Below are 24,908 nucleotides of genomic sequence, written 5' to 3' on the forward strand. Positions count from 1 at the left end.
CCTGGTCCATTTTTCTGTCGGTGGGAAATCCTACTGAAATCCCATTCCTGCTGCATTCTCCCTTCACAGCGTAAGATTAATTTGTAAAACATGAGCATGCACATAAAAGGGACTTCTCATAATGCTCACATGTACTGAATGCTTCCAGATACATCTGGCTATAAACGTGCTTAGGAAACCCCAAACCGCTGGCAGGCTCCCTCGGTTTCCGATTTTCGTTTCCTACCACCATTCAAAATCCCTTCTCCAAACTAGACCCATTTACATCTTCGCATCGCAGTCATTTGCAAGTCAGTATCTTTCAGCCTGAAGGAAAAGCTGAGGATTTTCTTTTCTACTTTGCTATTTCTGAACTCACCATTAAAAACAGAGCTCAGCAAGATTCAATTCGGGGGGTTGGAGACCAGGTAAAGCATTCACCCCAAGCTTTGCCACTTGCAAAAGTCACATTTTTACAGGTCACGTCAGCTATTTCTGCAACTCTGGACAGTGTTACCCTTGCATTGGTTGATGCACAGCTATATTTTGTCCTCAAACAGTGGTAGCACGAACAAATGCACACAGAACAAGGAATGAAATTTTAGCTTATACTTGTTTGCTTTTCCAGAATTTTGGCAAGTTCACAGAGCAGGATGACTGCGAGAGCGTGACACCATGGCTGTGAAAAAGGCAAATGTGATCCTAGGAAATACCGGTGCCTCATGTTCAAGACACTGAAAAATCTCATCTGGATTACTCAATACAAATCTGGTCAAAAGAAAGAAATCTGAGCAGAGCCTGGTGCACAGCAGAGTTAGCAAGATAACCGGGGAATGGAAAGCTATAACGTAAAAAGGGGTTGGAGGAGCCCGGTGTGTTTAGCTTCACAAAATGGTGTGCACTAGCGTATCAGGGCGGAGACGGGACAGAAAATGGGAAGGAAACGTCAAAACAGGAGAAGGAATAAATATTTATGGTAAAGGACAATGCTAGCATGGCAGTGATGCACCGAGAGCCTGCTTCACTTTCCAATTGCAAAGCACTTTTCCGAGTGGGCTCATTAGCATTTCCCATAGTACTCGGAGGAGCCAGAATACCTGCACAGACAAAGGTCAGACATTTGTGGCAGTGCGGTGCAGTGCCAAAAACAAAAAGCCCTTTTAACTTGGGTCTCTTCCCATGTCACTTTGGTCATGAAGCACCGAGCTCTTCACTCTGCAGATCTCACTGCTGACTGATTCAGCCCAGTACGAGCCAGGTTACTAACTCAGCGTTACTGTAGCAGCCACAGACGAGTCTGATCTGACACTATTAATTAAATACTGGCAAGAACTGCTTTTTCCGATGTACTTGCAACAACTACTTGCTCATCCACTGATTAGCCAAATCCACTTTGTAACTAGATTAACCTTACCCAGCAACACATCCCCTTCTGCTAGAATATGAGCATCTCTCTATGCACGGCGTTATTCTGTACCAGAATTTCTGTATTCTGCTTTGAGTTCACAGCCAGCCTGTGGCCAGACTGCCTTTCCCAGGCCAGCAAGAGTCACCACTGCCCGGGCACTGGGAGCTGGGAAGCGCCCACCCATGCCTGATAGTCCAGTCCTAAACCTTGAGAGCTGTTCCTAATGGGAGCCAGTGCCGAGACGAGCCAGCAAGGCAGCGCGGTGGGGAAGGGGATGCAGCCCTAGAGCTGGCTCTTTAAAACACGCTCTAGTGGATTCAGCCTTGGAAGAGGAGATTCTCAAAGCAGTGCCAAAGGGCAAATTTTAAAGTAGCTTTAAATAAGACCTCCTAAGGCTCAGGAGCTTAAAGAACTTGAATAGCCCAGTTTCTTTTTTTCCTTTTTTTTTTTTTTTTTTTTTTTTTTTTTTTTTTTTTTTTGTTAAAGGAGAGGTTGATTGCCAGGCAGGTTTTCCCAAGAATCCATAAGCTCAACTAATCATGAGCACTTCAGCCCTGTGAAATAATATTTCCCTTACACGGGCTACTATAAAAACAAGTTCTGCACAGTAGGCAAATTTAAAATAACTTTTAATTAACATTTAAGACACAGAAGTCTGATCATGCAAATTCATCTGCGTCTCCTCTCTGTGCCTGATTGTTCCTGATTGAATAAGATAAAAATAGACTTTGTATGAGTCAAGTGTAGGCATGGATTTCTTTAACTTCTCCTCCCCTCTGATTATGCATTTCCTTAGATAAAGTGGAAACCCTTGGATGGCTATTAATGGTATCACGGGTCAGACTGGAAAGGGCATCCTGCTTGATAGGAGTTAAAGATTTCACTGGAATTAAAGGTGTTCCTTCTGTGAGCAAAAAAGGTGCCTCCACCTTGCATAAAATCTCACCTGAGACTATCCAGCATTGTTCTGTCTCAGCTGACTTTGAATCTCCGAATACTGACACTAATTTCATTGCACCTCCCCTGTATCTGCGGTGAGCATCTGGCCAGAGGCTCAGCTACGGATCTATAGTAATACGGAAAAAATGCCACTCGCCTGCACACAAGAGATAAATATTTGAAGGGAGGCAGAGGAATTTCCACATAATTAAGACATGTCAGAGGACATGACCCTGTTATGAGTAACAGGGGCTCTGGATAACGGAGGGCACGCTGATACCGGTACCTTTATCTTGTAACAGTTATGGAGCCAGTTTCCCAGTAAAACTTACTACAAAGCCTTTGTAACACAGTCCAGTTAAAATTTTGCTATTTTGCACCAGCTGATGCAAAACCCACCAAAAATGCCACAAGAATGAACTAGCACAGCTAATCATGCCCTAAGGACCATGGAAAACTTGGGCACAGGGGATTAAACTACCCTTTTCTAAGGCATCTGATCCAGAGCCTGCAGGCACGAGCTGGGTGGGCACGCTGCGGAGGCGGCGTTACCTCTGCTCGCCCAGAACGCGTACCCTGCTCTTTGGCAGAGGCAAGAATTCCATTTATTTTTGCAAGCACCAATGTCACATGAAGAACACTACAAAGATTGGGCTGAAGTCCCTTAGCTAGCCAGAAGAGCTCTCCCTGGGTCACGGTCCCGCACTAAATCATTAAAATTGCTCAGAAGAGCTGCCTATGATGTTTACGGTGTTTCACAGGATGCTCCACTCTTCTGGCGCAGATCTGATTGCTTCCCACGCTGGGGCAGTCCCTCATGAGACGTTTCCTCACTGTTAGCTGCTCTCTGATGCTTCTCAGCACAGCCAGATAGCATCGCAGATCAAGAAAACATTCACCACCACAAAAAAAACAGAGCTGGGAAAACTAGAGGAGGTCACCTCGTCCTCGCTGTGCCCCAGCACCTCGCAGTTTGATGCACGTAGTCTTGGTCGTGACTACCAGGACTGGTCACGACTCTTGCTGATGGGAGACTGGACTTAGAGTTAACAGCAGACTTTAGTTTAAAATTGTTTTATCTAGAGACTGATTTTTCCCCTCCATACAATTTCAGAATCCTTTGTATGAGAAAGTGGGGCTGCTTCTTCCCCTGCAAGATCTTCGCCAGCCTTTCAGGTGACAGCCTAAAGGGTACGAAAACCACATTGATCCACTTCCACGTAAGCAAGCTATCATTTTGGAGTTTTATCAGAGTATCTTCAACCTGTACATTTAGGGGTCTGTGTGATTTTATTGCTCTTTTTCCACTTCTCATCTAGCACTACATTTTGATCACAGCCCATCTGTTATCTTTGATGTCCATTAACCCCCACACCTCCACAGGCCACCACTCCTGTGGACGTGTGATTTTGGCTCTTGTACGCCCGTGTCTGAACTTCCACACGGTCCGCGCACGCAGCCTCTCCACCCCGCTGCGTGTGTGCCCGACTACGGACGTGATCTGACTTTCTTGACCATCGCAGCGGCTGTTTCCTTCTCTCCCGTCCCGTTGTTAAGTTTTACACAGTAACATTAATTCCTGCTGCTGAATACATGAGCTGTGACACCAGCATGGTGCAGTGTCCTCCTGAGCTACATTCTTATCCAGAAACGATTAAGTCTAAAACCACCCTGGCTGAATGACAGGTAATTTAGGAGCGCTATAGGGTGGGCCTTTGTATGTGTCTATGCTGAATACAGTTGCTTGACTTCCGTTCATCTGGCAGCTTTCCAAGAGCAAACCACAATTTCAGTTATTCAGCCTATTTTGTTTTTACAACAGCATCTCAATACAGAAGTATTTAAAATAAAAATATACTGTATCTCTCCAAACAGTCCCCAGTTTTAAAAGAGACCATGGGCTTTCTTTCCCTCTGAGGAGCTGTAGATTTCTTAGAAAGAGATTTTTGCTATTTCTCGGAGGTGTTAAAATGCAGATCAGCCTATTTGAGGACAGCAAGGAGATTCAGCTCAGGTTTAAAGAGACTGGTCGCCCGATACTGTTCTCTCTGTCAGTCAGGGAAAAAACATATTATGCTTTCATACTCACGTGAAATTCATCCTGCCTATACTCGCGAGTAGATCAAAGATATTTGTTTCCATAGAATCAGAAAATATTGTAAAAGACCCTTGGTTTTCAAATCTTTATAAAGTCCCATGTGCTACCGTATAAAGCCCTTTGGCCCTTGCAAAACTCTTTCTTCAGTGATTGAAATTAGAGAAATAATGGTACACATCAACCCTGCTTAGAGGAAGAGTAGCATTTTCTAATCCATTTAACACAATCCTACAGGTAATTCTCTTGATGGCTTTTACTCCTTCTAGGTCTAACACACACCGAGACATTAAATACTCAGAATTCATCTGAAAGCGTATTTCTATTATCTCACCTTCCACCAGATTCAGCTTTGGAAAGAGTTTTGGGAAGACATTAACATATACCACATCTGGAGTGACGGTGCCCTCCAGAAGGCACCGATGTGCACGCGTGGCTAACGCTGACACGGCTCATCCCGCTACCCGAAACCTCACCTCCTAACCTGCACCTGGAGACAAGGGCCAGGCAACCTGGGTCATCTGGAACAACCTGTGCTTAAATGACGTGGCCACTAGATGTCATTCCTTTTTCACTCAAATGCAGGTTACAGACGTATTCACCTGGCAGGATAAGGTTCCCCCCACCCTGCAAACATTAGCAAGCTGGGGCACACGTACTGCTGTGGTGAAAAGTCCCACGGCCCAAGAGACACAAAACTCTAAGTCTGGCTGCTATAAATTTTCAAGACAGAACAATCCCATGCTGGCAGGAGAAAGGACCACACAGCCCAAGACTTGCATCAGATTTTTATGGCTCTTCACAACTGTATGTGTCATACTTAAGGAGACATTTAATGGCAACTTTACAATACAAAGCTCGGTGTATTCACTGTGGCAGATAGGAAGCACACGTGCTGCTGTTAAACCCACCCTGTACTCGCTGGAGCAGCAATGCAGGCTGCAGATTGACGCCCAGATCTGAAAACATGTTGGCTGCCCATTTTTCTCCGATTCAGGAGGAATTTAGTGCCTTCCTTTTTCTGAGAATCTAGGTCCGAGTCACTTTGTCAGAAAATGGTGGCACTGCTCGGGACCTGATCACATCACATGCACGAGCCTGGGTCCCGACGGCGATGGGAGGGAAGGACCCAGGCTCCATAGCTGGCGTGGAGCCGATCGGGGTCCACGGTGGCATAAATTGGGCTCTGCATGACTTCCTTGAGTTCTGCTACATACTTGTAGCTTGTAAGGGTGTAACTAAGAGGCAACTTTCATACTACATGACTAAATATTTACTTATCTCTTGAGACAGAATGAAAATTCAGAATAACATAAATAATAAAAACACTCCTCAAAGGATGTTCAGTGACTTGAGCACAATGCAGTTTGGCTTCCTGTATTTTTAAAGATTTGGTATCAGTTTAAGAAACATCATTTACTGCACTTGTTGACCCTCATATAAATACAGATGGTGGATACACAATGGTTTCTCATTTATTAGCATGTAGACCTCTGTGCTCCTCTGTGGCTTCTAAAATTACCACGCACATTTCAGATGCTCTGCGCCTATGGATTATGAAGGCTGGAAAGAACGAGACCACATCATTTCACCTTCCAACCCTGCATTTTTACCTTAACCAGCTCTAATAGTTTGTCATTTGGAATGTCTCTATTTTTTCCCTTCTTCCCCCAGTAACAGTGACTTGGAGCACAGGAGAACAGAACAGAGAAATACTGAAATGATATAAGAAAGATCTTTAACTGATTAAAACCAGATGTACTAAGGTATGTCTACATGTTTACTGCAGGCGCACACAAATACATCTGTTAGAGCTATCAGCGAAATACAAATTTTACCAGATACCTGTTACCATTTAGAGTATTTACTGCTTCCTTGAAATTGTATCCGAGCTACTAAACCCAAAATATCTCTTACTGCTCAGCATTTCACTCGTAAGTAATAACAACTCTGATATGTCTATAGCCAATTCTGTGAAACAACTGTATCCTCTTCGGTGCAATCAGACATAGTCTGTTTGCCACATTATTTCAGCTCCTTTAGTACCTGAGCAAAACTGGTTGCCAAATAGTTTTGCTAGTTCATGAATCATGCTTCTTTTCCTTTTTTCCTCCTTTTTTCCCCCCTGAAAGTCTTTGTTCCACGGTTATCTATCAAGTTCCTCCTATCTGCCAAACCAGCTGAGAGAGATGACGGATATAAACATCCATGAATTACAAACACGTTGTGTGTCCATGCATCACTGTGCTGATGTATCGATACTTACAGTGCTGGTAGTGAATTCGGGTGGGTTGTCATTCACATCCGTCACCGTAATGATCGCTGTTGCCGTGTTTGAGAGACCATAGTTAAGATTTCCTTCCATATCTGTGGCTTGAACAATGACGATATACTGCTGAACTTTCTGGAAAAAAAAGAAAAGAGAAGATGAGAAACAAAAATGCATCCTGTAAAATGCCTTGGTTTATTTTCCATGTACAAGTGCAATCTTAAGGCAGACTAAGAAGTTAATTGGATTCAAAATGTTAGTAAAAGACAGATAAAATTTTCTATCATGCTTTTGAAGGGATTTTTGCATAGATTGCAGGATATCACCTGTTTTATGGGAAAATAAAAATCTTATGGCAAAAATCCTTGGTTGAAACAGACATTTTTGCTAGTTTTTAAGCATTTTCGGCAACATTAGTTTCTGTCTTCTGAAAACCAGTAAAAATTTTCCTAATCTGTTTTCACTGAAAACATCACCAAGAACATTATACCCCCAAAACTGACAGCAACGTTGCCTGGCGGCCCTCCAGCTCGTTCTGCTCACACAGTTTGATGTCCACAAAGCATTTTGGTACTTAAAATACCCTCCATGTTTCAATCCTTAACACAATCTTGGTAAATAAGGAGAATTTAAGTCCAGTATGAAAAAAAAATATTCACTGCAATAAACAAAAATTCAGCAGAACTGATTTAAATTCCTGAGCACCGCAAACAACATGGCTCTTGCAGAAAAAGCCTTACAGAGCCAGCCATAAAAATCACACATTAAAGTTCTTTTAAAAGCTGTTGTATGTCAGTGCAACTGGAAAATAAACCTGAATAAAATAGGAGAGGGCATCTGATCTTGCACGTACGTACATCTCCCTGGGACGTCTCTTTACTTACGAATATCTGCCCGCACTGAGAAAAAACTCCTAATCTTTAAAACTGGCCTCAACAATAAATTTTCATTTGGATCTGCAGAATTTACTATTGATGTCTACACATGTCACGCTCCGGATACATGGAGCACTTTACAGGCAGGTATGAAAGCAAAGCTTCTCTCCTGCAACATGGGCAAAGTGATGCGCCGAGAACCAGGGAGGGATCCAGCTGAAATCGGTGTGACGTGGGGCAAAGCTCGACATTACGCCCCGTTCCTTAAGGTTTGAGGTGTAATTACAGACACGAGCTGGGACGCAAGGACCATGCGGCTCCAACGGCACATCGGAGAGCCCAAAGGGTGTGAAAACCGAACAGAGGCACCATGTCATGCAGGAAAAGCTTTGTGCAAAGCCAAGCGGAGGGACCTCAGCGGGAGGAGAGACCTGCCGCACGCTGGATTGCTCCTGCTCCGAGCACAGCTTAGATACTCGAGGGCTGCTCCGTTCATGTGCTGATGTTACAAGTGTGTGTAAAATGTCAAATGTCCTTTGAAATTTCAAAGGGCAAGAATTAGGTCAATTAGGTCTCTCTACTCCTACATAAACGTTCTTGAAGTGCTGTAACTGGCTTAATTCTCTAATTCTTCCGAGTCGCTAGAATAACAGAGATCTGAATTTTAGCTTTATCTTGATTCCAGGACTTTTAACTGACAGATATTAACCTGCTAAATTGACAAGATATCACACACAGGGATCCATCAGCACCTTGCAACTGGAATATATTATGGAAATGCACTTTCATTATCTCTTGCTACCTTGTGTAATAAAACATGAGGGAGAAACTATTGTTAGCCCTTGTTTTTCCTCATGCCAAAAGTTACCATTCATTACTCCATTTCTAAAGCACTGGGTAAGTGTAAGGTTGAAATGTCCTTATTAGTGAATAATTTCTATTTCATATTTAGCTTTTCCTTCCTTATTCTCGCTTATAGACAACTTGGGAGGCTGGCAGAAGCATTCCCCAACAGGCCAAATACTTGAGAGACAAATTAGGTTTAAATCATAGAAGGGGGGGGAAGATATTTTAAAAAATTGCGGCAATCAGATTCCACATAAATTAGAAAAACAGGTCGGACGCCCACATGAGAGACTCCATTTCAATAGTGCATTTAATGGCAAAGCCACCTCTAACGTTCCCCACTGCAGCAAGGCGGAGACATGGAATTCACAGCGTTTCCGATTTGATGGTGGAGCTGTCGCACGCTATTGTAAAAGCCTCAGTGCTTCGGCAGCGACTGCAGGAAAAAAAAAAAAATGTTCCTTCCTTTCCATCAGCCGAGAGGGCGATGAAACAGCCTCCGTCGGCGGGGGTGCTTCTTTCTTAACTTGGCATTTTTCTACTTTACCGTGCTTGCAGGCTGACCTCTTTGCAGCTGCTGGGCTCCCAGGTCACCCTCCCAGGTGTGCCCACCAGAGCAAGCCGGGACTGTCGCGGCAGCATGCCTCCAGCTAGGGCACGGCAAAGGCAGCTCCGCTTCCGCGTCAAAAGCAATCCTGAAACTCGTGACACCGTTATGCAAACTTGAATCTGAACTCCGAGAACAAACCGCAGACCTTGGGTAAGGTCACACTCTGTCTGCACAGCGCTTATTCATGCCGGGACCCAGCCTGCAAACCTCCCACTGCCTTCAGCTCCTTTCTAGCTCGCTTTATTCACTTCTTAACCAAAGCTTCCCCTGGAAAAATGAATCCTCTTGTACAAGAGGGGGTAAGGGACTAGAAAAATCTCATTTAAAAGTTTCGTTAACCTCACCATTTCACCGCTTATTAAATTATACATACTCCGATGACACACGCATGTGTGCGTGCGTATTCGCAGACCCCGTCTTATTAATCTCAGGTTTACAATAAAGTTTTTTTATTTAACAAAGCGCCTTTCACTGAGCATCGCAGCACAGCGTTAATAAAAAAACCCCCACAACCTCAGAACACTAAATTAAAGAAATTTAAAAGAAAGATTGTATCAATCAGATAATACAATACCAAAAATGAAAAAGCCCAGAATTTAGTAACGTACAAATGTACCAGCCACAAAGAGCTGGTGCATAAGGACGGGAAGGGGCGAAGGATGGCAAAGGAGCGCCGCACATGTGCAAGCAAGCACAGGGAGCCCAAGCCCAGTGAGAAAATGTGCGGAATCGTAACAGATCTCGAACGGATGGAGCGATCTGGTAGGATCGTCACAGGAATGCACGCGTTTGAGACGGGCGCTGTATCTCAGGATACCGGAGGCAGCTGCAGCAATCAGGGACATGCGAGAGGTGAGCGGCTGGTGGAAACTTAGAGACATCACCACAGTCGCACTGATTTCCACCAGCTGAAGACGTAACTACTGCATTTAGAGCAAAAGGGCAGTCTGACATGGAGAATGGCCTCGGTTTGTACGTGAAGTTGTACACAACACAGAGACCTGTAAATCACACAATAGAATCATAGAAACGTTTAGGTTGGAAAAGACCTTCAAGACCATCGAGTCCAACTGTAAACCTAACACTGCCAAGTCCACCAAACGGAAGTAGTCTGAGCTTTGTCAAACCTTCAGGCACTTGGTTGCCATCCATGTCCAGTACTGTCCGAAAGGCCCCAGCGTGGGCATATAAGGGTGGCGCTTTCAAGTACGTAGTTTTAGTTTATAACTAATTCAATCTTTAATGAGATTGGCCCCAGCAGATAACAAATTACTGATTTTTTGTTTTTCTGTAGCTAACCTTTTTGCTTTTGTGCATTAAGCTGATTTTATTGAACTATTCAATCAATTTCAATTTCAACATGTCCTTCCAATTTGTCACAACATCTCCAGGGGCATCTTAGTTTGTTGTCCTAATATTATTATTATTGTTGCGACTATTAAAAAAAAAAAGGCAGCCCCATGCCCTCAAGCACGAGAGACATTTTCTTGATGGCATTTTGATCATATGTAATAATTCTCATACTCTCTTTCTTTACAAAAATGACATTTTAAATAGCACAGGGCAGAAACTACAGCACAGAGGTAACACAAAATGGTCCTAACCCAGAGAAATTGAACAGTTACTATATGTTTGCTCTGATGGTGATGCTGTGGAACTAAAGAAATGAGCCCGTGCCCCAAGGGGGTCTAGACTAAAAACCCAGCCCCAGCGAAGTCTCTGGGAGGTCCAGTGGCCAGTATTTTTAATACATTTAACAAATCTTCATGCTAGAGGGAAGTAAATGTGCTGCTTCTACTTAAGCCAAGGAAAAAAACCCTCATCTTGATAAGTGCAGAGCTTTTAGTCTGACCTAAAAACTAAGACGGGCTTTTGAAGGAAAAAATTATGAAGGAAAGAATAATTAAAGGAACTGTGGCAGATCTAATCTGTCTGCTTTTCTGTCAATCATCTGATACAGTGCTGCAAAGACATACATCAGCTACATTCCAGAAGATGGGAATTAGCTGAAGATATTGGTTAAGCTGGTTAATGGGAAGTTGATCAAGGGCTTGGTTACAAAGATAGCAGCGCCTTGTACAGGAAAAAGTTAACAGCTTGGAAGAAGGGTAACCTGACAATTAAATAACAGAAACAAGATGCGATTTAATAGCACAAAATACAAGATAATGCAGCAAGGGACCAATAATAAAACTTCTTCTAAAAGCTGGTTTATTGGACACGAGCAATGAGGACTGGCACCACATCCCACCAGCTCCCTGCCACCGAGCAAGACACAAACGCCGTCGGCAAATGCATCGTGTGCGACATTAGCATTGCAGATACGGCAATATTAATTCCTTGTGCCAAGCACTGAGGGCTCATCGGGATGCTGTGCACAATCCAGGTCCCTTGTATTCACTGCTGAGCAACCCAGATCCGACCAGGTGCCGGCAGTGAAGAGCCCATCACTGGAGAAGAGCCTAGGAGAGCTTGGCTTGTTTAGTCTAGCAGAATGAAGCTGATAGCAGATATGACTGCTGTCTATAAATACATCAGGAGGATAAACACCAGGAAGGCAAAGGAGCAATTTAAACTAAAGGACAATGTTGACACAAGAACAAATGGGTATAAACTGGCCATGAATAAATTTAGGCTGGAAATTAGTAGGTCCTTCACCACTAAAGGAGTGAGATGCTGGAGCAATCTAATACAGGGTCTGGGGAACAAAAATGTTCAAAAGAACGTATTCAATTAGGGACAGAATCCTTTTGGTCTAGGTAGAAATTATGACAAATTGAGCTAGAGCAGAAGTCAGATCTCTCAGCATTCTCTGTGTACAAACAACTTTTTAGGAAGAGAAAGAATAAATCCCCTTTCAGTCCAGATACCACAATATGTGTGAAAATGGTTTAAGACTTAACACTGATTGATATCACTGAACCAGCCTGTTCCATCAGCACACACAAAGCAATAGGTGCGTGCCCCAAACAAAATTACAGCTATTGCAAGTGGCTCTCCCCATCAAGATACAGGCTGGCACGACAGACACGGTCTCAAATCCCTGCCCGAGCTGCACACGGTCTTGCCGAGAGGTTATAAATAAAACTAAATAATATTCAGAGTCTAAAAGAACAAAGTATTTTAAAATGAAATCCTAGTAATGAGGTGCTATCTTGTGATCCCAATTTTCAAATGTGCATGCACAGTATTTTTAGGAATATGGCTATTCCTGGTTTACACATGCAATTATTATAAATCACACACAAGCTGGGTAACTGCGTATGCCAAAGTCCAGAAATGCGGTAATTATGTGATTAAATTAATCTACATTATGGACAAAGGGTTTGCAAAATTAGGACCTACATTTTCAAAGCTCTGTACAAATATTGTCCAATTAATTACCACTTCCTGAGAAATGTATGACTAGCTAATTTTAGCATCATGTCTGGTAAAGCAAATAAGGTTATCAGGATGTTGTAGGATGTACTGAGTAGGAATCTATTGGTGAAGGAGCTAGAAAATCCAAATCCTATTTCCTTCCATGGCTATCCTCACATTATATTTATGTGTTTTGCCATCTCCCCTTACTTTTGCAATACCAATGGGAAGAATATGGGATGTTCCTCTGTTTTTTTTCCCCAAATCGTTTCTTTACATGCTAGTGAAGTTTTGATGTTCACTCTTCTTGGCGTAAGATAGTTGATGGTGAACACGCTAGTAACAAATATCGTACCAGAGCCAGGAAAGCCGATTTGAAAACAAATAAACAAACTGCCCCTAAACCTTCACTTGACTCTAGCAGAAATACTTTTTCCAAAAAGATCTAACTAGCCATCATTTAAACAAAGCTCACAGGCAGACCTTCTAAAGCATTTATCCCTTAATACTCCCTACTTAGCCACAGTTAAACACGAACACAGATTTCCAGAAGAAAACCCCATTCTGGGAGCTCAGTGAAGAAGGCAGCTTTCACAGAACAACCAGAGCACCCAACACCTTTTGCAGTTCCTCTCCAGAGATGGTGGTGGTGAGCGAGCTTCATCCGTGTGCCGGAGTCGAGCAGTCTTTAATATAACTTGACCTTTTCATTTCTTACCTATAGCGCAGCATCATGTCATGTATGCAGCACCCTCGGCAGACATCAAACCCCGGGCCTATGAATCTTAATGCACAAGCTGCTGCTGCCCAAGCTAAAGAGATGCAGTTTGGCTCCATCTCAGCCTCGCTATACAGGTCCAGCTCCTGTCAGAGGCCTTCACACTCCTGCTAGGACAGGGCTAGTAACAAGGGAGGGGACCCCATTTTTAAAACAAACTGGGCTACTTACTCAGTGCTGCACAACCATGAACAGTGAAGCAGACAGACAAGTTTATTTTCTCCAGTTGGCTGGGGTTATATTGGCTTTTCTTCCAGCACGGCATGGCGTTCCCCATCCGCAAGCACCTGGGCGCATCTGATTTTATGAGCTACCTGCGAGCGCAGAGCTCTTGAGCAGGGGCAGTGCCTTGGTCTAACTCTATCTAGCAACGTGCAGCTTACTCTCCTGGAAACAGCGGTGTGCTAATTAAGCCAGCTTTCTTCAACAAAGGTGTCAATGTGAAACATCCTGGCCTCTGACATGCAGGTCGGACCCCGTGAATTCCCGTTACCATCTGACTGAACCCGCCTGTCATCCAGATATCGATAAACGCCTCCAGCCCAGGAAAAGCCTCGGTCCCACCATCCACCGCTCTCCGAACTGCGCTTCGGGGCTTGCTCCCACTTCTCCCGTTATTACAACCAAGGCTGCAGCGCTGCCCACGCCACCGCGTTTCAGGCTGGTGGTATCACACGGAGTGCCGGCGGGTGGGAAAGCCGGCACACGCCAAGCAAACGCCTGTGGGAGATTTTCCTCTGCTGTTCTCAAAGCGTGAAGCACCCCCGTGCTAAGGGTCACCCCCAGCGCACGCACCGCCCTGCTCCCACGCGCGCCGCGCGTAGCTGGAGCGTACGGAGGAGGCAGGGAGAGGATGGCTTCTCGTGCTAACCCCCCCCACGGCGGAGGATTTCTGCCAGCAGCGCTGAACGTGCATGACTCAGAAAGAAGGAAAATATTTATTCAGGAGTCGTTCCGACGAGCACTTCTAGTATTTGCTCTGACTCACCGGCCGGAGCACCGGTGGTTTTCGCCCACAGCACCAGGCTGCAAGAGCCGTTCCACAAATCTTCAGAAATCACTCTAACACATGCCATTTTTTTCTGAGACAAATAAAGGTCCAGAGGCCACAAGCCAAGCTCAGGATTTTTCACTTGGCACTGCACCTACACTGACAATCAGCCTTTAATAGCTTTCACCTGGCGGCCTGATTAACAACCAGCAATTAAACTTTTTTTTTTAACACTTTCCCTCTCAGCACCTGGGACCTGTAACCCCTGGGAACTCACACCTTATAACTACTCATCTTTTTCTCTCTTAAGCTACTGCACTTTAAGATAGCATTTTAATGTGTACCTATTCACACATTAACCCATTCAGAACCAGCAGACACGCAATCAACTCTTGCAGCTTCTCCCAGGGTGGGCACTGAATCTCCCAGGTAGGTGTAAATGGGACCCGCTCCAGCTTAGCAGCTATTTTCTCTTTTGTGTGGCAGCTTCTGAAAGCAAAACAGCTTCTGGTGGTGGGTACAACACCCAGCAATAGCAAGCTGAGCTTTGGTATGAAAGCATGAGGAAGTGCTTTAAAAGTTACCTGAAAGAAAGCAAATATGATCTTTTTATCACAGAGAGGTTATAAAATCAAAGAACGCCGGAAAGCCTTTCAGGAGTCTACTCCGTTTGGCCTTTTAGTAGTGTGAGACCAAATAGTTCAGTGGCTGTTGCCCCTGGCTGCCTTTTTTTGTGTTATTCAGTGAAAGTGGTAAAAGTGGAAACCTTTCCAAAGGACACGCTAGGTACAGAGAAGACCCTGGCAGTCGTACCAAAAGCTTTCCAGCGTCCTGGCTGTATCTCCCCGTAGCCTCCAGGACAGAAGATATGTGAACCAAACAGAATTGCTCATCCACCTAATTTCATTGTGAGAGCCGGGATTTTGCTGAACAGCCAGCTCTGGGAACTGAGAATCTTATTGACTGAGAATCTCATCTCAGAAAGCGATCTGCTAGTTGTCAGGGATACAAAAGGAAGCTTAGAAATATAAACTCCAAATGCTAAAAAGCCCTGAAACAAAACCAGAAAAAAACCCGCAGCAGACAAATAACTGCAAATGGTAACACAGATCGGGGATCCTGGTGGATCATTTTAATGATTTTCTTAATGCCTGGTTCTAGCAATACTGGGCATAGGAAGGGGTGTATTAAACAGGAACAGAGATGCTTTTGAGTGCGATATGCTGCAAGCACATTCATCTCACGCTTTTTTTTTTTTTTTTTTTTTTTGACTGAGTTTTATTCCTGAGGAATCAGACACTGAGTCTGGGCCATCAAAGTTTTGAAAAAACACCCAAGCTGAAACCCCACTGTGGTGGAACACATGAGGAATATCAATGCAGCGACTTCTGCCCAAGGAATGGGACCTACTGGAAAACATGTCCACCAAAATAGTCAACCGACTCAAACACACCTTGCAGAGGCTTTGCCGTGCTCTCACCCCAGCTGGCCACCACTTATGGAAACAGCAGGTTTTGAAGTATGCTGTATACACGGTTAATAGCCAAGTAGGGTCCGTTTAACCTGACGCTTGTTCTAAACTTCGAGTTGCAAAGGATGGGGATTAGAGGTCACAAATTTTTTTATCTGATATTTGAGCACACACATTTCTCAAAACTTGAATGTGGTTGCTTGAAAAACTTTTAAGCCCAAATAATTTTTTTCATATCTGAAATAGTGCTTTAAAATTGTCCTCACTCTTTAAAGTTCACCCAAAACATAAATAGTACCTCTATATTTAAGACTGTGACAGTATTTTCTAGTTTCAGGAAGTTTTATAAACATCAACATAACATTTGTTAGGATTTTTTTAGGGTTTTTTTGACTGAGCCTTGGCAAATAAGACACCAAGCCTGAAGCAAATAGAAAATAAGAACGGGGCTGTTTTCAGAAGATAAGTATGAAAAGAACACCACCACCAAAAAGAGGCCAGCGTTCTGTAGCATTTCTTTTCTAGTCTTAACATGTTTTACATACCCATGCTGCTGCTGAGGGACCTAATAGATTTCCATGCCTGAAGGAGTTCCATAAAGGAACTTGGGTTGTGTGCAGTGTATTGAAGCTATTCAGGCGCTAGGGACTGACGTCAAAATTATTATCAGAATTATTACCAAAATTATTATCAGAAACTCTGTTGTAACAGTACCTCTGTCCTTGGATAGTATCGACTTTCCTGTTTAGAAAGACTGTCAGTTAATGAGCTTCTCATATGGTTCTCAATGCCAAAATTAGAATCACAGAATCATTAGGAACGGGTTACATCTCACTCTTCAGTGATCCAAACTACAGATCGGACATAAGTCCACAAGGAAGCAGGAGAGAAATAAGGAAAATGAATCACATGCTTCTGATTCTCACCACCGACAGTCATGCAAGGGGGTGGCAGTGAGCTGGTATGAGCTACAAACAAATTTCATTAAAAAAAGAGATATGACGAATATCTTGGATAATGTATTTTGATTCTGACTACAGCCACTGAGTCGGTGCCAAAACAGAGTAGGGTTGTGATTAAGGCTGCAGGCTGCAGCTTGGAAGACCTGGATTTCTTTTGCATTTTCCCAAACACTCCCCAAGTGACCTTTAGTAGGTCATTTAATTTTTCCGTGCCTCAAAGAAATTGAAAATAACACTTCAAAATGAAATGAAAACACTTTCTTATCTCACAGTGATATTGTGAGAATAAAAATCCATTAGTTTGCTGAAGCACTCAGCCACTCCGACAAGGAGGGCTGCAGAAGTACCCATCTTCAGCACCCTCCCCTCTGGCGGGAACCACACGGGGTACGGGTGCAGAAGTTGGCATCCTTCTGCGTCTTGGCAGAAACAAGAAGCAACGCAGACCCAGCAGACGCTGCTTCCAATTCCCGTCAATATTTTGCAGGCTTTATGCCCCCGAGATGCCAGGTCATCTTGCAAAGCACTTAAAAGGAGGCCTGAGGAATAAGCCTTCTCACTTTTGGCTGAGGCAATTTTTGTAAAACCATGAAATTACATTCGGCTTTTCTTGGACGGGAAAAAACGAGCAATAGTTCAACATCTAGGTGGTCACACAGCAACCGCCGCTGCTGAGAGGTGCCCCTTGGTAAATATGCCAGAACTAAATTGATGCTGCTTCCAGTATGTGTCTGCCACTTTCTGACAAAAGGAGTGAGTATTGAGAGACGGAAAAAATCCAAAAACCCCAGACAGACCAAGAGAAAGGAAAGTAAACAACAATCTGAGAAACATTTTTGAAAATAAAAAGTGACCTTCTTCAGACTTGTACAAACCAAATTCTTCCTTTAGTGTGTAACTTCTTGCTGATTACCCAAAGGCCAGGCTTTGGAAAAAAAAATATCCTAGTTATGTCCATTGCACTCTTATAATCCACAAAACCTTTGCTGTCAAATGCTGCCAGAGCAATTTAATAAACAGGGAGAATGCCTTAATGTATTCTGAAACCTGAAAACCACCCATCATTAGCCCCACATGCTGTTTTCCTACTTTCTCTGCTTTAAGCCATTTAGCTGCTACAGCTGTTTTTCTTGTAAGTCTGACTTCTGTTTTTATCAGCCTGATTTGTTTTCTGGTATATCTCGCTTGATTAAAAAGAGGAAGAAAAACCTTTCACAATTCAGGTAAAACTGCCGCCTTCTTTAAGCTCTGTCGGGCTGGAAGCTTGAAAAAGATCATCAAGAAGATCAGTGTAGGTGAATAAATATTCATAATATTGCTCATAATTTATACTTGGTCTCATTTTTGCAGATAGGCTTGAAATTCCACGCTCGTGACACCGCTGCTATACTCAGACCTTTTTATTCTTAGGAGCATGAGGTTTTCCAAATCCTATCAATGCAGCAATTAAAAAAATAAAATCAATGTCATATATTCAACATAATACATTCAAACCACTTCCTCTAATCCTATACACATACACATGGTGTGTACAACACAAGGACCCTGGATTTTAAAATTAATGGCAGTCAGGAGCACAACACAAGTCTTGGGAATCTGCACTGTGTTGACTCTATATGGTCTGGATAAAACAGAATAATTTGGTGTCGTTCATTATTCATTGCTGAGAATTATTTTAAGAAAATAGTTTGGCTAAGTCCTTGCTAGCTGTACATCATATATGCCTTCACCATTATGAATTGAAGGGAACATCCAGTGAAGGAACAGGTTATAGTTGGAAAAGCAGCTGATTTAATTAAATTTGGCAGAATGAAAGGTTAGTGGAAAACAGTCAGATAACTGAGAAGAGATTAATGCGAGATGCTCCCTATTGTATTTCCCTTAAGAGCTGTTTTACCCAGTATGGGAAGGGTCATGTTGTGTCGATTTGCTGAGAGCGAATGTGATTGACAGAATTACTGGAAAAGAAACTTGGTTTGGTTGTGAAGTCAGAAATACCAATGGGGGCTTCTGTCAAAACCAGCTCTGCCTGCAAATGGCTTTGTTTCCTTGGCTTTTAAGAGGGCTACGCTCTTCCAGGTGCTGTAGACAAATACTCCAGACATGATCAACCGGGCAGGTCAAGTCAGTGTAGACTCAGCTGGGAGACCCCCGTTTAAAAGCCATCACGGGTAGTAGGCCTTGCATGCATCACTAATGTTTGGTCTGCCGGATCAGTGCCGGGGTTCAAGCAACACGGGACTTACAGCAAGAAGTCCTGCCTGCCTTCTCCGCTGCAAACTCCTCCTCTGCAAACTTTGATCCCCAAAGCCGTGGAAGTATGCCAACCATTTTGTTACAGCAGCAGCTGTAGAGTTGCTTTGTACGGCATCGACCCAGCCCCTGCTCTGCCTGCCACGTGGATGATACCTGAGCTAACCCGCAAGCCCTGCTGAGTACAGAAAAGTCAATTTTTATGTGAAAACAGGTGCAAAGGAAAAGATCTTCAATGCTGTGGGAAAAGTAACCAAAAGCTTACCCTGTGAGTGAAGGATTTCGAGCTAGCTGGAAGTTCTGACCCATGACATGAAACAAAGACCTTTGAACAATATCAAGATTTGATCTTGGTTTTTTGTATATATTAATAATGCCAAACATGTAACACGCAAGAAATGAAAAGAAACATTTGATTCAACACGTGACTGTGGTACTATGTCTTGGTGTAGAAGAAGGAGGGATATAATTCAGACTGAATCTGATGGAAAAAACACGCAAGTCCAGAGCAAAATATGGTAATAAAGTTTGTGATAACTTACCAAATGCAACACAGCTACAAGCACTTAGATGGTACAAACCACTCACTGAACACGATCTAGGATTAATGGAGGATAAAATGCTATACTTTTTGGAACGAGGCATCTCAGCTGTTTTTTAGAAGCTAATGATCCTAATGTTTATATGTAGATGTATTAGATAAACATAAAAGAAAGATCTTTTTATTAAACATTGTATTAATGGATTTGAGTGGAGTCATGAATGGATTATCTGTACTCTTACAAAAGGAAGGCCACCAAAATAAAGACATTTTCGCAGAGAGCAGTCTTAATAGTGCAGAGCTTCCTGTGGAGCTTGCTGATGTTCTCAGCACTCACTGCTCTCTGGGGTACAACATTTGGGAAATGACAAACAGAGAGATCCCAGGAAAATATTGATCGCTATACTGAGCGAGTATTGCAACAGAAAGTGGCTGCAGGGCATTTGGGCAAACTTAGTTTTGGTGATGATGCCTGCATCTTTTGGGTTCTATTGTGCCCAAAGACTCAGCAGGGAAACACCGCAATGAGGTCTGCAACCTGACCTCTTCACTCGGACGCTTTGCAGACACCTTCTGAAGGATGCTGCTCTACGGCAGCCCAGCTTCAGTGGGACTTCACCACCCCCCAGGGTATGTGCTTTCCGCTTTGGGGAGCGAAGACCTGTACAACTCAATATACTGCCTGCTCAGGAGGTTTCAGACAAGATAAAACGGGGGAAGAGAGGAACAGGAACAAACGGCTTCATGATAAACTGAAAAACTGCTGATAAACTAAATGACTGAGAAGCGGCGCTGGCAGAGTGCCACTGCGAGAATTCACTGTGATGAGCAGGGACGTTTTCCTTCCCATATTGGGCCTGTCAGCCTTAATCAGATCTCCGTTAGCAGAGTCACTCTATGTCCAGGTGAGACTACAAAAAGAGCAATCATTATAATCCAGGAAACAAACTGCTCAATATCAACGGCAGGAGGAGAACGTCTGGTCAGAATAGGTTTTTCGAAGTACTCCGGAAGAAGTGTATTGATATACGATGGGTGAAACTTAAAAGGCCATGTTTATTAATTTGAAAGAGAAGGGAGCGGACCAAGAAAGATTTTCGATAATCCTAAACTGTCCCAGCTGTACAGGGAGACCTTTGGCAGGGTAACTTGGGTCCTTTCTCGTGACCATATGTAAAATGAGGATGGAGCAGTAGCCACAAGCCATTTCAGTAATTGAAGGCAGAATTTAATTTTCTCAGATCAGGGCCTTAATCAAGCAGCATTTAATTTCTATGCTTTTTGTCGTCTAAGGGATGCATGGGATCTTTGCGAGTGTCAAAGGCCTTTAAGTGACCAGGAGCAGGTTCCATCTTTGCAGGGGAAATTTTATAAAGGAATCAGCACCGTAGAGCCCTCCTTGACAACCTCCCAGGTTCTTGTAATACGGAATTAACTTCACATTGCCACAAGGTATGAAAAAGGAACTTGTCAACCATCTTTATGAGATGAAATGTAATTCTTGCGGTTATGAAATTGGAGGAATGTAGCTGTTTCTTGGCTATTAGCTGCAAGAGGGAGTTTCAGCATTTCAGTTCTCTCCAATTCTGGCTACATTTCCTCTTAAAAAACATTTACGTATGGAAGATCTGAATTTCATATGAGAAGCAAAATGACCCTGAATTTAGTAGCCTGTGTTATAAAATACTCAAAAGTAACAGACTGAAATGAAAAATCGCAAAGCATAATTCTGCCAAGATAATTAATCCTTGTTAACCCATGACCTGATCATATATGGTGCTGCTCTGACGAGCTTACTGAAATGCTATAAATAATGCCAGCATATTTTATTTTCTTTGTAGGCATAAATATTGACAAATTCATACTCATTAAACTTCTGTGAGCTGGGAATTATCCCCATTTCTCAAATGGGGAACCGGCAGAGGAATTAAGACTATTTTTTCAGAGGCATTCATCAGTTTGGGGAGTCCAGTTTGAGATGCTGAATACAGTTTTAAGCCTTCTTTATGCAGAAGTAAAGCTATATTGATCAGATCCATAGTGGCAATGTTACCTCCTTCCCCCCACCCTCAGCTGAGACCTGTTTCTATGTGCAAGAAAGTCCTTTTGCTGAGATGCACCGGTTTCCTGAGCAGAATTACTTATAGCAGAAAGAAACTTTTTGCCCCTGTAACTAGACCGACTGTAAGTTTCGGGCAGCAATTCATCATTTTATACTCGGTGACAGAACTAGCCCAGCAAAACGTAACTGCAGATTAAGGATCTAGGTACATTAAAAAAATATGACTCTGAGACAATCTGGGGTGTGGATTTACAGTGCCTTAGCCCCTCCCCAGGATCTGCTTCCATGCTCCCCTTCACCCGCAGTAAGCCTGGGGTATCTCACCCCACCTCAGGCTACCATGCGCTGGCTGTAATTTCTTCAGGCTACGTTAGTCGCAGACGATAGTCCTTATTCTGGCACTGCCGCTTTCTGACAATTAGAACGGAAAGGCTATACTGTGCTATGAAGAATCCCTCTAAACTAAGTATTTTTGCTTTGGTTGTGACGTGGAATTCAAATGTAACCACCTCAGCTGTCTGTGGCCGCATGCTCTATAATTTCAGCTCCCTGTACGACACAAGGGAAACATCCCCAAAATTTCACCAGTATTTTCTTCAGAATTTAGTTTAATGTCTTACGCCTGCTGCAGATTTAGAAGGGGCTGATGGGATTCTAAGTTTAATGCTCTCCTAAATACTGGTAAGACTTGTACTTTTGGAGAAGAAAATTAAGTATTTATCCTACTTCTACAGCAGTACATCCTGTTAAACTTCCATAGAGCTCCTCACCTCAGGTTACGGAGGTGGTGTACAAACTTACACTAAGTAAATGTTATATGCGTGTTGCTTTATCTCCTCCGCTTCTCAGACAAAACCGTGAAAGTAGAACGACTACAAGCTGATGTACTCCACTGCAAGCAAGAAGCAAGGCTGTAAGACTGGGCTCCAGGTGGAGCTGGTGGGACCACCCTCTTCAGGCAGGATGTGAAGGGATCTAGGACTCTGGTCCTTGGTCTCTCCTAAGAAGAAGCTGGAGGCTGTGATAAGTACGTGTCACAATTTTTGCGAGATGGATTAAATCCCTGTGGGGAATAAGGTGAGATCATGAAATGTATTTAATATTATCATAAGTTGCACTCACATTTGTGTCCCAGACGTGAAAAGGTTTTATCTCATCCCACTAACTGCAGTGTTTACCTCACTCCCGGTTAATGGGAGCTGTATGGCTTTTTTATTTCTCTTTTCTCGTAGCAGATGTCAGAACAGTCCAGGTTTAGAAACGTATTATCTGAGAGCAGAAACAAAGCGCTAACTCAAACCAGCTGTAACAGGTCCTCTGAGTCTTTAAGGTCTCCGACTAAACCGTCAGCCCATGAGTCGCTGATCCAGAGGGCAGACCTTGCCCCACAGAAGGCAGCCCTATCGCTTCGAAGGGGTAGAAGTGGAAAACACAACACACGTCAGATCCCATTTTCACCGCTCCATTCGGAACAGAACAGACCGCCCTGGGCTGGCACCTTCCTCCAGCCCGAACGCTGGAAGGCGCGCATCCGAAGGAGGGGGAACGATCCGGGGATCACTGCGTTGCCTGCGGAGAGACGGCGTGAGCCCGCGCCGGGGGCGAGATGGATGCGGGAGCATCTCCCCGGGCAGTTTTCTCCTTTGCTTTATTGTGTACATAAAACGGAGCCTGCTGTCCTCAGCTGCCCGGGGGCCGGCCTAGCAGAGCGGATGAGCAGGGAATACCCGTTCTCCGAAATCTTCCTCTCTACCCTGGAAAGCCGTGGTGGCTAGACAGGCCCCTGGCTGCGCCGCAGGGGCACACGGCAGGTGCGGATTCAGGGATCTATGGCTTTGCTTCTGGAGCGGCAGGTGGGGCTTGGGGGGGTCTGTACATTTGCCCGATGTTATTTTTCAGATTCTTTTTTCAAGTGGAAGGGGATGTTCAACGCCACGGGCCCGGTGCTGCTCCCTGGGGCTCTGTGTGCAGCACACGGCAGAATTGGGCCTTGGTATTTTTATAAAAGGAAAAAAAGCAAACAAACAAAATCAACAGATGGAAATCCTCAGATGGAAGGGGACATACTGCTTATTTATTTAAAGAGCTGCTAAGGTCTAATGGAAATTTTCAAGAAGCATTCCATTTAGAACTAGCAGAGGTTTATTTAGCCCATATTTTCTGTTTGTTTTCAATCATTTTTCATAGCAAGGAACATTTGCTATCAGTGCTCATTCCTAGCATCTTCAGTTGTGTATTCCCCAGCATTACCCTGGTTGCTACGGAGACAACCGCGAGGCCACAAACAGCGAAGCGCTTCTGGTGTGGAAGCCCTGCACCAGGGAGAGAAATACCCCTCGGAAACACCACATCTTCCAGACGCCCTACACGGGCATGGAAAATGGGTGAGACCTATAGGGGACAGAATTTGCTGGACCCCACGCCTAAACAAAGCGTTTCCCCAGTTGCTCCCCTGTTGCCAGCTCCTTTTCCAGCAGCGCAAAAGCCACGAACCACACTACTCTAGACTTGATGCCAAAGAACACTTTCTACCTGGATTTGAATAATGTGAATATATTAATTAAAGTTGATAATCGCTGATAATGATTTCCATCAGCAGTAGAATGATGCTATATTTATCATTATCTATGAGATTCTCATACCTAACTGTAATTTATACAGAGAAGACTTGAAGTAACGTGACTTGCCATCTTAACAACTTTTCTGATAACACCTTTAAAGTCACAGAACATTGTTTTCTCAGACAATGGAGTCCATTTCTCAGTATGTGAAGGAAAGCAAAGAGAGGAGATCAAGACCCCCCAGGTTTTGCTTTGAGCAGCTTACCCTTGAAAAGGAGTTGCTTTTGAGACCGGCCACACCACTGGCAAAAATTTGAGAACAATTTAGCATTGCTTTGCAGGACTGCAACATGGTTCGCAGATACAAGTTGGGCTTAAAGTGAAAAGAAAGGCTCTGTGCCTTTGTCCCTTCTAAAATGCAACAGGAGATACCTCTGAGGCCGGGGGAACTGCACCCCAGCTTCCCTGGCCCGCGCAGCACCGCTCAGGCACTGCTCCCCTGCATGCCAGCGGTTTGGGGTCGGCAGTCCTCACAGCTTCCCCTTGGACTTCAGGGAAAGAGCATCTCTCCTTAGGCTGTGCTCAGGGCCCTTCAAAATGGGGGCTTTGGCAGCAAGAAGTAAGAAATGTCTTGCAAAAGCCGGAGAGGATGCAGCAGAAGACGGCTGGAAAATGTCTTCTGCAACCCAGCTCGTGGGCTGGAAGGGTGGGCAAGGACTGGACCTTCCCTCAAGGGGGAAATGGGGACACGATCCTCACACAGTGGTGCATCACGAAGGTCTACAACCCAGTGAGGCAAAATTCATGGAATTGCCCTGGCACTGTCTCAATCTGGATGTGGGCACTGAACATCAGCCCGTAATGATGCTTTCATGGCACACTATCTTAGAAACAGCTAAACTACCTCT

General features: G+C 43.9%; 1 protein-coding gene across 2 annotated transcripts in view; it reads right to left on the reverse strand.

Moving 5' to 3' along the window:
- Positions 1-24,908, reverse strand: part of CDH4 (cadherin 4) — a 467,924-nt gene that overhangs the window by 38,444 nt on the left and 404,572 nt on the right. For both annotated transcript variants that reach the window (XM_075720977.1, XM_075720976.1), the window contains exon 8: positions 6,688-6,825. In XM_075720977.1, coding sequence (XP_075577092.1) covers positions 6,688-6,825 — 138 coding nt within the window. The remainder of the gene's footprint in view (positions 1-6,687; positions 6,826-24,908) is intronic.

Source organism: Pelecanus crispus, chromosome 14 (genome assembly GCF_030463565.1).
Source record: "Pelecanus crispus isolate bPelCri1 chromosome 14, bPelCri1.pri, whole genome shotgun sequence".
Classification (NCBI taxonomy): domain Eukaryota; kingdom Metazoa; phylum Chordata; class Aves; order Pelecaniformes; family Pelecanidae; genus Pelecanus; species Pelecanus crispus.